At 41.8% G+C, this 18,485-nt stretch overlaps 1 protein-coding gene across 6 annotated transcripts in view; it reads left to right on the top strand.

Annotated features, from left to right (window-relative positions):
• Positions 1 to 18,485, top strand: part of PRG4 (proteoglycan 4) — a 415,676-nt gene that overhangs the window by 277,580 nt on the left and 119,611 nt on the right. For 5 of the 6 annotated variants that reach the window (XM_078642714.1, XM_078642681.1, XM_078642696.1 and 2 more), the window contains 3 exons: positions 1,041 to 1,172; positions 10,906 to 10,971; positions 16,013 to 16,111. In XM_078642714.1, coding sequence (XP_078498840.1) covers positions 1,041 to 1,172; positions 10,906 to 10,971; positions 16,013 to 16,111 — 297 coding nt within the window. The remainder of the gene's footprint in view (positions 1 to 1,040; positions 1,173 to 10,905; positions 10,972 to 16,012; positions 16,112 to 18,485) is intronic. The other variant, XM_078642688.1, reaches the window with a different exon arrangement.

Genomic DNA, 18,485 nt, shown 5'->3' with positions numbered 1-18,485 from the left:
GACACAGCACCGAAGCTGTGTGCAAGTCGCTCCTGATTGCCCATGGCTGAATCTTCGTTCAGGAATCGAGCATTGTGGAGCTGGCTCGGCACCCACCAAACTGGTGATCTGGAGCTGCAGCACCCACCCTCTTTGCTGCCCGGGGCTCACATTAAAGACACTTTGTGCTCAGGAGAGTAGTAAGACGGAAGGAAGCTCCACACTATGCGGCTTGCCCCGCTACCATCTTGACAGGCAGCTCTTCCATTATGGTGGAGGTACATAGCGCCCCCCCCCCCGCTGATAGCCATCAGGTCACAGGATAAAAATAAAAAGATAATAACACATTTTTATTATCATTTAATTTTAGCCCTGCAGGCTGTGAGCTGAGGTAGGGGTGTGGCCTCCCATACCTGCTTGCAGCTGCAGCACCAGGGAGGAAGGGGTAGTGGTGGTCACTGCCAAGTGGGCATAATGGTTTGGCGGGCCCTCTGGGGCTGGAAAAAACCGTCTGCACACTTAGGCTTTCTCTACCGAGCTGTGTTGTACAGCTGGGTGGAGAAACCAATACAGGCTCCCAGTCTATGTCTAAGCGCCCCCCGAGGCACTCACAATGAACCCAGCACGTCTCACATGCTGGGAATATTATTACCAGCATGTGAGCAGCACTGGGATTGGGAGCTGGGAGCTTGCGTAGTGTGCAGCAGTTCCTGGAGGACGCGAGGATCGTGAGCAAGGCACCATCCGTCAGGGTAGGTACGTTTTATTTTCCTTATTTATACTTCTGATTTTTTGTGTGTGTTCCCCCTGCCGACCACTACGCAATGCGAGTGGTCACTCCTGCATCTTGACCGGAAGTCTAGGATATTTTCTAATGCAAAGTGTCACTTTAAATGTTGGTTCACCTGTTTATTGAGTAGTAGGATGATGAAGTGTATTCTCAATGTGAAGAAGAATATTGGTAAGTCTTCTGGGCTTGGAATTTTGTTTTCCCTAATAAAAGTTTTAAAAGTGAGGAGCAGAGCGCCACCTATTAATAAGAGGTTTTTATTTCACTGCAGAGCTCTCCGATGAACCGCCTTCAGCTTTAGCCCCTCTTTCATCAGCCGAAGGCCGCAAGTCCACAATGAAACGCTCACCTAAATCACCAAATAAGAAACCATCGAAAGCGATCCTTCCAGCTGATGAAGAAGGTACTGTGTGAGCCAAGGGTCTATGCTTTGCACATTTTGCCAACTCTAATGTGGAGCTTTTTGTGTATGTCTTTAGAGGCAGTAGAAGTAACCTACTTGTGGGGCCACCATTTTATTTCACAAATACACAATTGTGTGATGGAATCCTAGCCCAAACTCATAATTTGATATGTGATTGTTGCAAGGCTACTTCCATCTCTTTGTGGCCAAACAAGTGTCTTTCCTAGTAGTCTCTCCGATAAGTAATATTTTAAAATTCATGCAAATTTATAATGGACAGAAAAATGTCCGTAGAAATGTGGGTTCTATTTTTAAAATATGAAGAGCCATTTATATGAATTGTTTCATTTTAAAAAAATGTTTGTGGTACAAATACATTTGTAATTGCAAAGAAATTAGATTCAGGGTTGCAATTTAAAATTTAAATAAATTTGCTTTCCAAAATCAGGACTGGAGGCATTCCTTGGTCTAAATCCCATTTACGATCTCAGAATTTCTGCCAGATTAACAGGTTTTCCCCATTTGTAAGTTTGAGATTGCAGAATTTGTAGAATTTTGGTTGGAGAACTTCAATGTTTCCAGGGGGGCTAATGTGGCGGGGGTAAAAAGCTGTCGGGGGTGTTTGGTGGGCGGATCGCCACCGCCTTTTAAAGCACAGTGCAATTTTAGGTGGAGCAAACACAGACGTACCAGCAGGTCATGGCTTGCAGAAACTCTTTCAGTGTTTGTCTGTACTGCTTGTTTGCAGCAAATCGTGAGTAGAAGTATGGCACCAGGCTCAAGACCAGGATATTGCGGAAGAGAGAATACAGGTGGCTTAGAGAGGAGTATGTGGGTAGAGTACCTTTGAGGGCAGCTGGATCAGTAAATATGTAGATTAGGTGCTATTTTTGACATCACTACTAGATGATTATAGTAACAATAATGAAAAGTGTTTCTAATTTTTTGACTGTAATATGATATAATGAATATTAGTGTAATTGTATAATTAATATCAATTATATTATTAGTAGTTATAAAATGATTAGCATTGAATCCCTGTTCGTATAAAAGCAAGATACTGGAGACCAAATAAACCAATACAACGTAACAATCTTTCAGATGTTAATAATACTCGTAATGCAAATAATATATCAGTTTTATAAACAAATAATATTCATATCACTTTTAATAACAAATAATATAGACAGATTCAAGGAAACTGATGATGTTGTAAGGAGCCATACTAAGCACCTGTTCCTTCCAGGGTATCCTGAGCATAGTATGGCTTTTTATCTCCATTTCACACTGTTCTGTCCCTTAGAGGGAATTGTTATCTAAATAAATCTTTGAGAAATGAACACAAGAATGTGCATGTAAATCGTAAATCAAATCATTACATGCTTGTTTTTTAACCTCTTACATACTCTCTAAAGATGAAAACTTGTTTCTGCAGGGAAAATGAGTAAGCATATTGCTACTGAAAACCTAGATGCTAATCACTGCAACAAATCATCTGCAAGAGCTATAGATGCCCACTTTACAGATGACACCCATGTAGATACTCACGTTTGTGGGTGTATCCTCCAGGTCCCATGTGATTTGTGGGTGTTCCGCAGGTCCCATATGCTTCTTCTTTTAGCCATAATTTGAATAACCACTCTAATTTTTCTCTTATGGTTGCGTACAATTGGTCTCCATGTCTTGGATTCAATTCAATTTCAAAAGCTTTTATTCGATTTGTACATACAAATCATACAAGCAAAAGTACATAATTAAAATATTGAGATTCACCATGTAAACTCTCCTAAAGAGGCAAAAAAAGGCTAAAGTGCAGCAAATGGTAGATGATCATATCTCTTTGGGTCTACATGTTATTATAAAATACAAAACATTCTTACATAAACGGGTTGAGGATCAGTAGGAGTTACTCAATAGGCTTTTCCTGGGAGCTGTACATAAAAATTACTAAGTAATCATACAATACTGTGGGTATCTACAAATATATAAAAATACCTTAATTACAAAAATTGATATGATTTAAAATTTAAAATTGAAGGCATATATATACAGACAGGAATGTTAACGGTAATTGCATCATGAAACCATTCCTGGCAGCTGTATAACGTAAGTACAGACAGGTAAGTAAAAACATTATTGTAGTACAATACTTTTCCTGGCAGCTGTACATTTTAAAATAAAAGTAGCCAACAAGAAGCAAATCTCCTCATTCTCTAATGAAGATAAAAATATCAATGCTGTTTGTGTTGTACGAATATTATATTTGATAAAAATTGGCTTAAGGTATTTTAACCTAAGAAACTGAAAAAATTTACAAAAAAGTAAAAAATGGCAACTACTCTGCCGAGAGATACTGTCACACGGACAGGGTATGTCTGAACTGGTTTTTGTGTTTGGAAAAGCAACCAAGTGGTGAACAATACCCAATCTGACCCGTGTTAAAACATACTGATGAGAAGGACGGGTCACAAATACAAGATAGGGTTGGAGTCCCGAAGTTAGATTTAAATCTTTATAGAATTTCACAGTAACAAGATTGCCAACGGTTTTATCTCGCTCAGCCTTACGAAAATTTAGAAACGTTGTCTTGATTTCTTTTTTTGAAATAGAAACAACATTTTCAGGCTCACGGAACACATCAATGTTAAAAAGAAGGAGATACCAGCGGTGAATGTATCTTAACCACAATATACGTGAAGAATGGTCCAAACCTATACAATCAAGGATAATATCCTGAGTGAATCGAGTCTCTGGCTTAGCCCAAATAGAACGCCACAATAAGAGTGGCCGGACTGCTGCTAAGTCAGAAATGTACTCGATCCCGATTTCTTCATGAATCAGCTGGATGGAGGCAGAAGAGGGAACACATAACAACCTCCTTAAAAACGTATTTTCCTCCTTCAGCAGGGAAATACCCTCGCAGTGTCCCCACACCCCTGCCCCATACAGAGCAGAGGAGACACAACATACATTGTATATGTTCATCATATCTAAAATACTTCGTGAGCCGAGTTTTGAGGCAAAACGAAAGATACTACTAGTAGACCGTAGCATTTTTGTTCTAACAGCATCAAATTCCGCATTCCAGGACCCACTGTTGTTGTATGTTATTCCCAGATAACAAAAGGACTTAACAGAAGTCAACTTTTCCTTATCTAGAAAAAAAGTATGCTTGACCTGCTTAGCTGCCTGACCACAGGACATTACATACGACTTGGTTTTATTCACACGCAGCCGCCTAACTTGGATAAACTGCATAAAATTATCAATTAGGCGCTGGAGGCCCATCTGTGTTCGAGATAAAAGAACAGCGTCATCCGCATAAAGTAACAGCGGAACAGGTTTACCGCCAATCAGGGGGGCATCTGCTGGGATGTCGGCCAAGGAACGGTCGACACCGTTGATGAAAAGGGAAAATAAAAGCGGAGCCAAGACACATCCCTGGCGTATGCCCCGGGACACTTTAAAAAACGGGGTACATTCGCCAAGGGTGCCAAAGCGGACTTTACATGAAAGTTTTTCGTAGAGTCTAGCTAAGAAATGAACTATTTCCCTTGGGGCCCCTGCATCAAGCAAAACCTCCCAAAGAATGTTGTGGTTAACCAAATCAAAAGCGCTGCTCAAATCAGCAAAACATAAAAAGAGGTTGCCATTTTTAGCCACAGTATATTTTTTGATTAAAAGGTCCAAATTTACGCATTGGTCCAAAGTGCCCAGGCCTTTCCGAAAGCCATATTGGACTCTAGTTAAGATGTTAAAATCATTTGCCCAGTCTTCCAGCCTCTTCAGCAAAATCCTACTCATCACCTTTACAGAGGCGTCTAATAATGAGATTGGACGATAATTAGAGGCCTCTGATTTATCACCTTTCTTGTGTAAAGGGATAATGGTCGATTGGCCCCAAGTGGATGGAAATTCACTTTCAGCCGCACAATTAAAAATCCTCACCAAGATGGGAGCCCATAAAGTCGTTTCATCTTTATATAGATCCAACGGGACCCCGTCGGGGCCGGGGGCCTTGCCTCCTTTACTTAAGGAAATTGCTTCATGGCATTCATCTAGTGTTATACCCATCGAGAGGGGCAACCATGGGGTTATATCTTGTGATGGTAACTCAGAAGTAGACCCTTCTGGATTAAAAATTTTGGAAAAATGACTGACCCAATCGCTACAAGCCACATAAGAGGTTAATTCTGGGACATTTTCTTTATTGAGAAACGGGCTATTAATTGTTTCCCAATACAGCTTACTATTTTTAGTCTCAGCAGCCTCCTTCAACTTATCCCACGCCTCAGTCTGTAATACCCTTTTCCTTTTATTAATTGCTGTTTTATATCTAGCCCTAAAGTAGTGTATGTCCGTCTTGACACGTGGTTTGGAGCCCAAAGCATTCTTTAATTCACGGAGGGCAGCTATACAGGTCTTGTCAAACCACCCCTGCTTAGGACCTCTATTGGCTGACGGAGTCTTAGTAAAAATACCATCGATGATACTATTCATAGATACAAAGTAATCTATTAAGCAACCAGAATCACAATCATCATCCAAACAATAGCTAATTTGATTCTTACATTGAGTAAGAACCTCCTTCTGCTTGACTTTAGAATTTAAACCAGTCCATTTAACCCTTAGGCCCTTTGGTCTAATAGGCACTATATCGGTTGTACATTTACCAGCAGAAACTAATGAGGTACCATGCCCCAAAAGAGTAACACGAAGACTGTTATGGTCACTGAGACTTTCTTCATTAACATATAAATCAGTATAGTCTCCGCTGCTAGACAACAAAATGTGATCTATAAATGATCCTGCATCTCTGCCTGTAAATGTGGGGCATGTTATTGCCCGGTTGTTAATATTGCAGTTTAACAGGGTCATGTCTAGCGTGACTAGCATATTGTTTAGTGTGAGACCATAACTGCAGTGTTGAAAATGGGTAGAATCCTCCCTCGCCCCCAGGCCTCCCCAATGACTACTCGTTGCTGCGCCGAATCCACAGATGTTCCCGTTCGACAGATGGCAGGGCTGCAAGTTAAAATCACCGGCCCAAACCACCTCAGCCTTTCTTTTCGAGATACCGAGGGCCTTGATAATTTCCCTTTCTAGGGGCAACAATATGTCCCCTCTAGTAGCATCAAAAATGTTATTGTAGAAATTTACAATGACTAAATCAATATTCTTCTTACACTCCACCCTTATAACTTGACTGTGTGTCCCCACGGTTGTACTGTATTTAACCGTACAGTCACACAGCTTGGTTGATAAAAGCAACAAAAGCCCCCCCTTGGCCCTGCCCGAGCTAGATTTAGTTGCTCGAAGACAGTAGGATACATACCCCTCGATATTAATGGGGTCCGGACACCAAGTTTCCTGCAATAAAATTAGGTCAAATCCCTTCCCTAGAAAGCTGGTCCAGAAGGGTGTTCCTAATTTGCCGGTAAGGCCAGCAATGTTCCAGGAAACAAGAGTGAGTCCTGCTGGTTTACCAGAGTCATCAATAACAGACGACTCTGGCTGAATTGTTGATGAAAATAAGGCAGGACCATCTTCACGCAGGATGGTAACTGGGCTTAAGCTAGGGCTAACAGTAGCTATACCCTTTTTCCTTATATGTAGGGGAACTGTTAGGGGAGGTGTTGGGGATGTCACTGTTAAAGATACGGGAAGTGCGGCTAAAGGCGTGACAAGACACACCTTATCAAGATAGGGCATAGTAATGTTTGAATCCAGAGCTTTGGGAGGACTGAGTCAATCTACCTCATCTAGCACAGCATATCTATTTGGATGGGCGTGTGAGGACAGGGGATCTTGGGAGTGGGGCAAGTCCTGCCTTGGTTGTTGCCACAGATGATTATCTAATTGTGGTGGCTGAAAGAATTGCTGCCACTGGTGAGCAGACTGAGGTGGGGGTGGTAGAGAAGGAAAAGGATATTGCCAGTGAGGTTTAACTTGATGCATAGGATAAAGTGAAGCATATGATGGCTGCTGCTGAAAATTAGCATAATGTGAAAGAAAAGAAGGCGGATAAGGTGGTTGTGGCCAAGGTTTGGCAACTTGTTGTGGAGGGTACCCAAGTCCTCTGTTACTTTGAAAAGTAGAACAGGGAGGGTTCGACCTTGAAGACATTGGTAAAAAATAAGACAGAGGAAGTGGGTTAATTTGAGTCGCAGGACCACTATTGGGAGCATTACAAATATAGCTTGCTGCCCCTACATCCCTAAAATTAACTGTGATTACGTCCCCTACTATTGTTTTCTTGCTTCTGCCCACCCAATCCCCTCTACGCACGGTTAGAATTTCACCGTTCATGCTATTGGGTAGGGGTTTGTGTAGATGAAGCCATTGAGCACATTTATTTCTAAGCTCAGTGAACGTTTCTTTAGCTCCCTCCTTCAATGGGGGGACTGCTGTCAACACGACAACAAAAGGGGAAACCTCTGGTGGTAAATTAATGGATCTAAAACGTGCCTGCTTTGGCTTAGGCCCTTCAGGTTTGTTCGTAGAAAGAGATGCAGAGGATGGATTAAATTTCCCTGCAACATCTTTTACTTGAATGGTGGTGGTGGTATTATTATCAACAACTTGGTGTTGGTTAGTCAGAACAGGAGCCCTCTCCTTCGAGATGGGGATAGTTGTAGATTGGACGGAGTTGTTCCCTGTTTGCGACACAAGGGATATAACTGGGTTCCCTGGTACTATGATAGCTTGACCATTGTTTGATACATCTATAGGGAGCGGGATGCTTGATAGACATTTAGGGATTGATTCTGTAATCCCTTGTGACTGATCAGGCCCTGGTCCCTGCTTTTTGTGTGGCCATTTAGAGTGTATTAAAGATGTAAGCCTGTCCACTTTAGAAATTAGAGGCTTAATTTGTGCTGCTAAAGTGGCTTCGAGGTCTAACTTTAAGTCTGTTACCATATTTTGCACCCAGCAAGGAATACCTGATGTCATTTGCGGTGTAGGGGAAATCAAATTGTGATTCCTTACTGGTGCTTTTACTTTATTTTTACCCTTTGATGTAGCCTTTAGAAGATTAGGAACCCTTCCCCAGGGAACTTTAGGCGCAGGAACTGTTTCCGCAGCATTAATCCCGCTCAGACTAGGCACCGCTTTGTCAGATGACTGACAGGTTTCTAGATCTGGTGTAACCTCCAGATCTTCAAAAGACGGGTCTGAGTCTGATAGGGCAACCGATAGATCAACAGTATTTGGTACAATCGGAGCACTATTAGTAGGCATGGTTGTAGGTAGGGAACAATTATTCAAAGTCTGCAAGGCAGGTGATTTTACATTTGCCAGGGGACCCAAGGATGAACGCCTAGCATTTGCAAGGTCCATAGAGACTCTCTTTTCCAGTAAAACAATACTTTGGTCAATAGTCTCATGTACACGTGAAATAAAAAGATCAATGGGTCCAGTCACCTGTGCTACCGCCGTAGCTTTTTTCGCGCAACTTCTGGTTCTGTTGCGTATGGTCGACATCTTAGACTTTATGGTTATCAGGGGCGAAGGAGCAGGGAATCAGGGCCAGGGCCGTCCTCTGCCGTCCTTGAACGGCCTTAAACGGCCCGCTCTTTGCCCGGTCTTCGCCCCGGTAGTCGCCCCGCGCGCGTCCCGCGTGCGCGTTGCTGCTGCAGAATATATGGGAAGGTCCGGTAGAGGGGCGGGAAGAGGACCAGCTGCGGCCGATCAGCGCCGCGCTGCACGCTGGTCCTCGCAGTCCCGCCTCACGCCTTCAGGTGCAGATACCGGCTCAGCAAAGCCGCGTTGGTGCTCCTGTGCACTCGGGGGGGTCCAACAGCCAGATACTGCCAAAATTCCTTAGCCTGCGAGCGGCGCCCGCGGAGCGGGGGCCGCGAGGCGTGGGTTCAGGCAAACAGGGAAAGAAGAAACGAAGGGAGCTGCACTCGCTGCACTTCAGCACAAAGATGAATCCCAGGCGGCTCACTCGCGGTGATGATTTTAACCAGTGGAGGGGCGGGAAGAGGACCAGCTGCGGCCGATCAGCGCCGCGCTGCACGCTGGTCCTCGCAGTCCCGCCTCACGCCTTCAGGTGCAGATACCGGCTCAGCAAAGCCGCGTTGGTGCTCCTGTGCACTCGGGGGGGTCCAACAGCCAGATACTGCCAAAATTCCTTAGCCTGCGAGCGGCGCCCGCGGAGCGGGGACCGCGAGGCGTGGGTTCAGGCAAACAGGGAAAGAAGAAACGAAGGGAGCTGCACTCGCTGCACTTCAGCACAAAGATGAATCCCAGGCGGCTCACTCGCGGTGATGATTTTAACCAGTGGAGGGGCGGGAAGAGGACCAGCTGCGGCCGATCAGCGCCGCGCTGCACGCTGGTCCTCGCAGTCCCGCCTCACGCCTTCAGGTGCAGATACCGGCTCAGCAAAGCCGCGTTGGTGCTCCTGTGCACTCGGGGGGGTCCAACAGCCAGATACTGCCAAAATTCCTTAGCCTGCGAGCGGCGCCCGCGGAGCGGGGGCCGCGAGGCGTGGGTTCAGGCAAACAGGGAAAGAAGAAACGAAGGGAGCTGCACTCGCTGCACTTCAGCACAAAGATGAATCCCAGGCGGCTCACTCGCGGTGATGATTTTAACCAGTGGAGGGGCGGGAAGAGGACCAGCTGCGGCCGATCAGCGCCGCGCTGCACGCTGGTCCTCGCAGTCCCGCCTCACGCCTTCAGGTGCAGATACCGGCTCAGCAAAGCCGCGTTGGTGCTCCTGTGCACTCGGGGGGGTCCAACAGCCAGATACTGCCAAAATTCCTTAGCCTGCGAGCGGCGCCCGCGGAGCGGGGGCCGCGAGGCGTGGGTTCAGGCAAACAGGGAAAGAAGAAACGAAGGGAGCTGCACTCGCTGCACTTCAGCACAAAGATGTCTTGGATTCATACCTCCGTAACACAAGTTCAAGTGTATACCCAAAGGATACATTGAAAATGTGAAACAAAAAGGAAAACCAGGATTTATTTATTTGAGTCAGTTTGTCCCATCCTTTGTTATATCAGGGGCTCCCGGATCTATCCCTTTCCACCGATACTATTTCACATCAATGTATATACAATAACACTTCAATAATTATAGGAATAATAATACATAATTCTTAATGTGAAATCAGTATCTTAACAAAATTACCGGTCAATATATAAAACAGCATTTGTTAATTTTAAATTGGTGCCTGTTCTTTTTCAAATGCTTAAACTCTTTATGAAGTCGAAACTGGAGCCTAATGTTGTTGTCACTTTAGAAGTTCCATGACTAATTAGCAAAGCTGCAGCTAAGGAATGTTATATGGAAACCATTGAATTCAATCTCTTTCTCGGATATTTGAGCATTTGTCATGTTTTTTTTAATTCTCTAAAGGTGATAGCATGAGCATCACGAGAAGCACAATGCACATGTACTTTGGAGCCTGGTAAAATCAACACATTGGTTTTGGTATCTTTCAGAGCTTCCTGACAGAAATTTTATTTTTCTCAGGAATAGTACCATAATTTAATTACTATAGGTATTTGGCACACAGAGGGTACAAAGTACCACATGTAAGTATTCTCCCCTCTGCAAAATGAAGACATGTAGCAAATACAGTTGTATAACTTTTGGCATGGATGAGAATGCAATGAATAAATTAATGTCTGAGGCATAAGTATATTCATTTGTCAGGTAATTATGCTAAAGTTGCCAATGGAAACTAATTGATATGAAAATATTCAAACGTTATTCCCTGTTACTTTCAGAAAAAGACAAATCTAAAACGGCAAAGAAGAAAAAAACAAAGAAAGCAACAGACTTAGAAGATGAAGGTAATCTTGACAATTTGCTCTGACTTTATTGATAATAATATTCAGGTATTCCAGTGCCCAGTAGTGCAGTCTGTAGTTATAGGTTTGCACTTCAGATCCTTCTGAAACATAGAGTCCCTACTGCTGAACGAAAATTGATTCTCCTGAATTTCGTTGGCTTGACTCTGCCGAAAAAATGAGACTGACCCCTGTGAAGAACATCAAGGAATAAAGCAGGTTGATGTTGGCAAAAAGTTAGGTTGGAAGTGATAGCTGTGTTTCCAGGTAGGAAAAGGCAAAAGCACAAAACCACAGCAAGATATAGCAAAAACCCCAACTACTGTGAGCTCAGTGCAAACAAGACTTAAATTGTTCTTTTTTTATGTCATCACATTCTTAACTCAGACACAAACAGAGAATTTTTGTATACTATCCCCATCACCTAATATCTTGTCTTGTCTAGTCTACCATGTTCTGCTCTGTTTTCCGTCATTCACAAAATCTTTCTCATCTGCTGGAAAGTATATGGATTGTATAATACATAGTTTTATGTGGGAAGATTATTTCAGTTTTGGGTAACCATATGAATATCTATTTAACATCATGTAGAAAACTTATGTTGTACATTCCATTTTGTCACCTGTAATGGGCACATCTTGTTACAAAACTCACAAAATAGGAACGAGACACATAGCAGAGTACCCACTTCAAAGAAAGGAATCTATCTTGCACAGATCAGGGGTACTGGTCTCTAGAATTATCATCAACATTAATAATAGAGGTCGTAAAAAATCATATGGGGAATATCAATTCAGGCATTTGGTTGTTTTAGTTTATTTATCAGCATCCACAAGCTGAATCAAAATCCAAGGCATACATAACATACAGTGTGGGACTTTTGTGATTTATTTAATTTGTTTTAAGGGCATTTGTTTAATAATTGAAATCCTTCCTTTGCATGACAGCTGGCTTAATTTGTATGTGGTTGTAGAACTGCAGTTTAAATCGTGTGTGCTTTTGTGTAGATATGAAGACATGACACAGTAAGGGGTAGACAAGTTTACTACCATGTACCCCATGGTCTGTGTGTGTGTTTGTGCAGCTATATTTGGCCTAGTCTGCAAAACATTAGACACAGTTTAACCTGTGCTATATACAATTCTTTTATACTATTTGACCAACATATTACATCAAACCTGATAAATACCACATAGCCTGTGCACCCCACTGGACTGAATTAAATATAAGTACATAAATGACATCAAGACCAATATTGCATGCAATCTTCTTACACGTATCACTTTATGTACAAAACACAAAAGCAAAGCAAAGTGGGAACAGGGAAGAGTTTCCTCTCCTGTCTCTCATACAAACACAGTAATACACTATTTACATGCTTATTTACATGCTTATATTCTATGAATCCTAGATGGTAAATGTATTTAGCACACAAACTTCTATGTGTCTTCTTCATTGTTCAAGTTGTAGTAAAATTCAAAGACCTCATCTGCAATTCCTTTTTCAAATATACTTTAGCCTATCCGGCTACTGATACACTGTTGTTCCTTGGTCCTAAACCTGAATACTAGAGTTACTCATACGAGTGCAATATCTGAATTAGCAAAAGACTTGATGTGCCCTTTTAAATCTTAGGAAACTATCCTTTTCTAATAAATCATAGTTCTAAGAAATTATGTAGGAAAAATAGAATATAAAGTATAGTGCATTTAGATCAGAAGTATAAGGTTTGAAATATTTATCAAACCTTGCTCTATTTCCACCATTCTAGTGTCCCTCTCCTTCATTAATGTTCTACCAATTGGATGAACTTTGGCCAATTGCCATTAATATCTTCTGAAAAACAGATGCATAAACCCGCTGCTCTGCTCCTCCATAAATAGCTAAATAACTTGGTATATGTTATCTTTGGAAGGTCCACAGTATCCAATAACTTTTTGGTGACATTCATATTTATTCTACATATCACCTATATTGCTTTTACATATCTGTTAAGCCTAGTTAGTTTCTTTATACATATGAATATGGCCATCCATCTTGCATTATAGGCGGGATATGGGCTTTGGTGCCCAGCAAATTTCATTTCAATTTAGATTTCTTAAATTCGAAAGCCTAATCTCTCAAATCATGAAAATGCCTATACTGTGTTCACTAGTCTTTTCCAGTAGAGTATGTGCTGTTGCTCAATGGCTACTTGAGTTTCTATCAACACACCAAAATCCATGTTAGACATGCTCCACTTTTTGAATCAATAGAATTAATAGAAACGTCAAGATGGTAACAATTCTACCATAGTTTCATCTGTCAAACAAATATTATTCATTGCTCTATTTTAAACTTGTGGGTATTATGTTGTTGTACACAAGAAATATATTCGTCTGGAAAAATAACCTGTGTAATGCTGGAAAAGGTATATAGCAGTTTTGTAAATGAATTATCTTTTAACTGCCTACAATTTCTGGATGGTTACACATTTCATACATTGCTTGCCAATTTCCAATAGCAGCATGTTAAAGTTTCCTGCAAGAACAATGCTAGGGAAATTATCTTAAATAAGACAATTTTTAATTCCATTTTTTAAGAATATTTATTAGTGAATGTCGTTTATGGCAGGAAACAAGTGAAAGCCATTATAATTATTTGTTGTGCTGCCAAATTACCAAATCTCGGTCTCTTGTATACACCCCATATATACTGTATATAAATCACTGTATTCAAGCCTTTGACATCCACAGGCCAACCATAGAGGGTGAACCTTGTTCATGAGATAGACATTCACACTCATGTTGCAATGTACCCTTTTTTCAGAGCAATACTGATATTTTCTGAATATTAATTGTATATAATATTAACATGGATTTTAAAGCTGTAAACAGTATTAGTAGAGCAAATCTCAGTAAATTCTGAGGGGCAGATTTACAAAAAACTGACGTAACTTTAGAGATGCATCAGTTTCCCTGCACCTGCAATACCCTTGTCCCACCATGAAAGCACTGTATTTACGATGCATCAGAAATTCAGACACATATGTTAGCCCAAAAGTCACGCATTGCTGGAGTCATGTCACAAGCAAGACGCAACTCCAGCAAAGCATGGAGAGGCCTATACTCATTGTACTGCATCCCTCCTTACACCTGCTTCAAGCAGGCGTAAGGATTTGACGCAGTGGCATGCTAGAAGTAGCGCAGTGAAATCTTGTAGATTTCACGGCATAATTTCTACAAGGCTTTCCTTAGTGTGAACACCCACCCTGCATATATTATACCCGACGCAGGTATAATGTGACACAGGGCTTTCCAACGTGACACATCTCCCTAGATACGTAACATTGTAAAATGGCTGCATTGTTTACACCACCGCTGTGTCACAAAAGTGGTGCAACAGCAGCACAAAAGTTTCGGATGGGACCTGTAAATCTGCCCCTAAATGTGGGACATAAATGTTAGTAGTGGGTTAGGAAGGTTAGGCAAAGCTAGGATGGGGGAATAAGCTGAAAAATGATCAGCATATTTGTACCATACTTCTAAGGTGTAGTACAAAAATAATGTGAATATTTTGTAACAAAAATGTTGTCCTAAATATTTGTTACAAAAACATTGCTGCATTGGAGTTAGTAATAGAAAATCTACACCAAACAGGAGAGTATTTTGTAAACAGTATTTAGGAAAGACAGCATACACCCATTTCTACTATTCATTGGCATCCGCAGTAGTAAGTTTGGGAGGATTCTTGAACCTTCTTGCAAATTTTAGGATTAAACTTTTCTAATAAACCACAAGTATATTAAGGAGGGTCAAATATGCATATAAAGAAACATAACAAAATGTTGTTTTCCACATCTATGAACATATGTTAACAAGTTACTTAACTTCTGGACAATGGTTGCTGTGCTTCGTGATTGGCGCATGAGATGCCATCACTTCTATACAGGTTAGTTGTGCGTCTGCCGTATTAAGAGGCTCAATACTTCTTATGGATAGTAGTATTTTTTTATCATTTGTATTTTAACTATACTGCTTCTGTGATTTATGAGTTGCCATTTTAGGCTCAACTTACAGGCTCATTTAGGGGCTAAGGCACAGTAAGATTTTCCTGGAAGGAAACAATTTCACCCAGCTCAAGGCCAAATCACCTTCATGTCTTAAGCAAGGGGGATTCCAATGTTTTAGCTCCATAAACACTTACAATTATTTCTAATATCAATGTCTAGGTAGGTATATTGAGAGTTGTTATCCCTTTGGTAATATACAGTGTAAGAAGAACAGACCACAGTGATTATGAGCGAGCATGATCAAGAAGTGCTGTTGTCGGAAGCTACATATTAGAATATTTTTACATAATTTACAGAAATTTCATGTCAGATCTGTTGCTGTCTGACCTAATTCCATCATCGATAGGCTGTGCTATCCATTTGGAATGTAAATCAGATTTCTTTCGTTTGCTAGCCTCCGTGTTACAATGGCATCCTCCATTAGCAAGTTTACTCAAGCTCCAGTACAAACACCTCACCTCAAATATTCCTTCTTCCACACTGAAGTGGAGACACAGAGTAGTACTGTAAAACTGAAAAAGGGGCAGAGGGGAGCAATTGGGAAACCTCTTATACCAAGAATTCTTAGACACAAGTTCTCACATCTAGATCACACTCCATATTCTCTTTGAGAGTTTGGGAGGCCTCCTACAAGATTTGCAATTTTCTGTGATCTTTCAGCTTTTCGAACTCAGGGTAGAGAGATGATGTTTCCTCTGATGAGCAAACTCTACAGTGTCCCATAGTATCTCTCTGCTGCTGTCTTCTTGAAGTGCATGCTCCTTCTGTCATTTATGAAGAATAGTTGACTACGTCTTTCTGATAAGAAGAGATACCGCTTTAATAAAACATACTTTACTCTTATCATTCCCCTGAGCGATTGCCCATCCTTTCACTGAATGCGTTCTGTCCTTTTAATATATCTGTTCTGCCTTATATATATATTCACACACACACATACGCCTGAGTGGGAATTGTGAATGACAATGGACAATGAATGATTTTGTGTTTTAGGGCCATTAATAAAGCCATCAACCGAAAAAAAAGCTAAAGCCAAGACTGTACAGAACAAAAAGAAAAAGAAGCCAGTCAATGAAGAGGAAGAAACAGAAGGTATTGTCTTTCTTTGGAACATTAATCCGCAAGGACGATATAGAACTGAATTAGACTGTTCCCTTCTCTTTCTTAGACAACACTGTTTATTCTGCCAGTGTCATAGTGTAGGGTTCAAATATTGTAATCGTCAAGGAAAATGAGGCATGTGTGTGGGCAACATGTGGTAACATGGCAATTTCAGGGGTGCATCAGGGTATCCTTTTGGCACCCTTGCACCTTTGAAATTGCATGCACAATTTGTGAGTACCTATTTGGTACTCGCAAATTGCGCATGCAATTCCCATTCATTCCTATGGTCTTCTTGGCCCATAGGAATGAATGAGAAGCAATTCCTTAATTGCGATTCGCAATTTGCGAGTCGCAATTAAGGAATGTGTAGGAATCACATTTCTTTTTTGTGATTCCTACATGCATAAGCAATTTTGATTCCTAAATTTCGATTTCTTAAGAATCGCAAATCAGGAATCGCAATTACAAAGTTTGATGCATGTGGCCCAAAATCCCCATGCATATTCCACAGACTTTTTAGGAAGCACTACCGCCAAAACTGCCACATGGAATTACACTAAAATTTGGCAGGAAGCTTTATCTTAGTCCCCAGATTGTGCTTTTTGTGATTTGGTGTAAAACCATTCAGCAGTGTTTGAGAAACTAAGGTTAGAAAATATATGTAATTCTGGGCAGTTCGGTTCAAGGGACTCTTGTGAGAGTCTCTCAAAGCTAATGTTAAAAAATAAAGCATTCTGATTGCCCCAGGAAGCTTTTTTCCCTTGGCCCACTACGCTTCCATGGGAGACACGCTCCCAGAGGAGCGAGGACTCTGATTGGCTACCAGCAACATGAGAAAAAGGATGCTGGTAGCTATTAGAGGACTCAGGGACTTTGTCCCCTGTCTTTAAGATTTAGAACAATTATATAAGAGGGCATAGCAGGGATACACTGCCCTCCTAGGCCCAATGGAGGGGACCCAGAGGGACCCCCCCTCTAGGTTAAATTAAAAAAATCTGCAGGATTGCGGCAAAATAAATACATGGTGGCTGATATATATAAATATATATATATATATATATATATATATATATATAGAGAGAGAGAGAAAGAGAGAGAGAGAGAGAGAGAGAGAGAGAGAGATGGGTAGAGGGTGTCAGTAGCCCCCCCTCCCCAGCCCATTTAGGTCCCTGGGGCAGAATAAACTCAAGGGAAGAGGAACACCTGGTCCCTCCTGACCTGATGGTGGCCACAGGAAACCCTTACAATGGTTTTGGGGATCCCATTCCCAAAGGCTGTAAATAAAACTAAAAGGGAGGGGGCACTTGGCCACCCTCATTGAGTCTTTAATGGCCCTGGAGCTGGCTCACTAACTGTGTCCTGGGTAGTCCACCCCCGGGACACTGTCGTTTCCCTGTTCGCACTGGCTCCGGCAAGGAAATGTAAGTTTGCTGATGCCAGACAGGAGCAAACACTAATTCTGCTCCCAGCAGGCCTCAGATTTATAAATGCTCCCACCAGCTGGGAGCAGAACTGTTTGCTTCCACCCGGAGGAATCATGCAGTAATAGCTGCTCCCTCCGTGCAAGAGCAATGTTGGCTCTAGCACCATGGGAGGAGCCTGCTGGGGCTCCCTCACGGCCCCCAATGTGTGCATGTACGTGTCCTGGATGGCCACCGGGGTACCCACACATTTATAGTGAAGACCCTGGAAGATGGGCTCCCTAGGGTCACAATAGGCATGGGGAGGGGGCCATTCAGCCTCTTCCCCTTTTAAGTAAGGCAAGGACCCAGGGGATAGGATTCCCAGGACCTACAAAGGCTCAAGAGGGGGGCCACGTGGCACCCATTTATAACATCATGTCATGTCAACTATAAAACAAACTAACTGGATTATATCATCAGTGATATCATTGATTTCATCAATTATGTAATTTGAGATGTCATGAGTGATGTCATTTGAGATGTCATGAGTGATGTAATATGTAAGTTCATAAGTAGCGCATGACGGGGAGCACATTATAGTTAGCTCTGCTAACTATAACTGGTGACTTTCTGTGTTTGCACTGACCATGTCATGAATGATGCAGTATGTGAAATCATCAGCAGTGCATTACGGGCGCGCGAGTTATAGTTAGCAGAACTAACTATAACGGAGGAATTTCTATGGTTTTGTACGAGTGAAATGGCCAGCTAACTATAACACCCCTGAAACCTATGTTTTTTTCTGTGAATTTCTAAGGTTTTTTAAATGCTAATTTCTAACTATAACGTCTCTAAAACCTATTTTTTTTCAGTGAATACATACATGCATGTTATGTACATGAAAGTTTGAAAAACACTAATACAAGCAAAGCTAAAAAGCCACCTGATTACACAGAGAA

Source organism: Lissotriton helveticus, chromosome 1_1, assembly GCF_964261635.1.
Source record: "Lissotriton helveticus chromosome 1_1, aLisHel1.1, whole genome shotgun sequence".
Taxonomy (NCBI): Eukaryota; Metazoa; Chordata; class Amphibia; order Caudata; family Salamandridae; genus Lissotriton; species Lissotriton helveticus.
The sequence above is the reverse complement of the archived record's forward strand: the minus strand, read 5'-3'. Positions and strand labels throughout refer to the sequence as shown.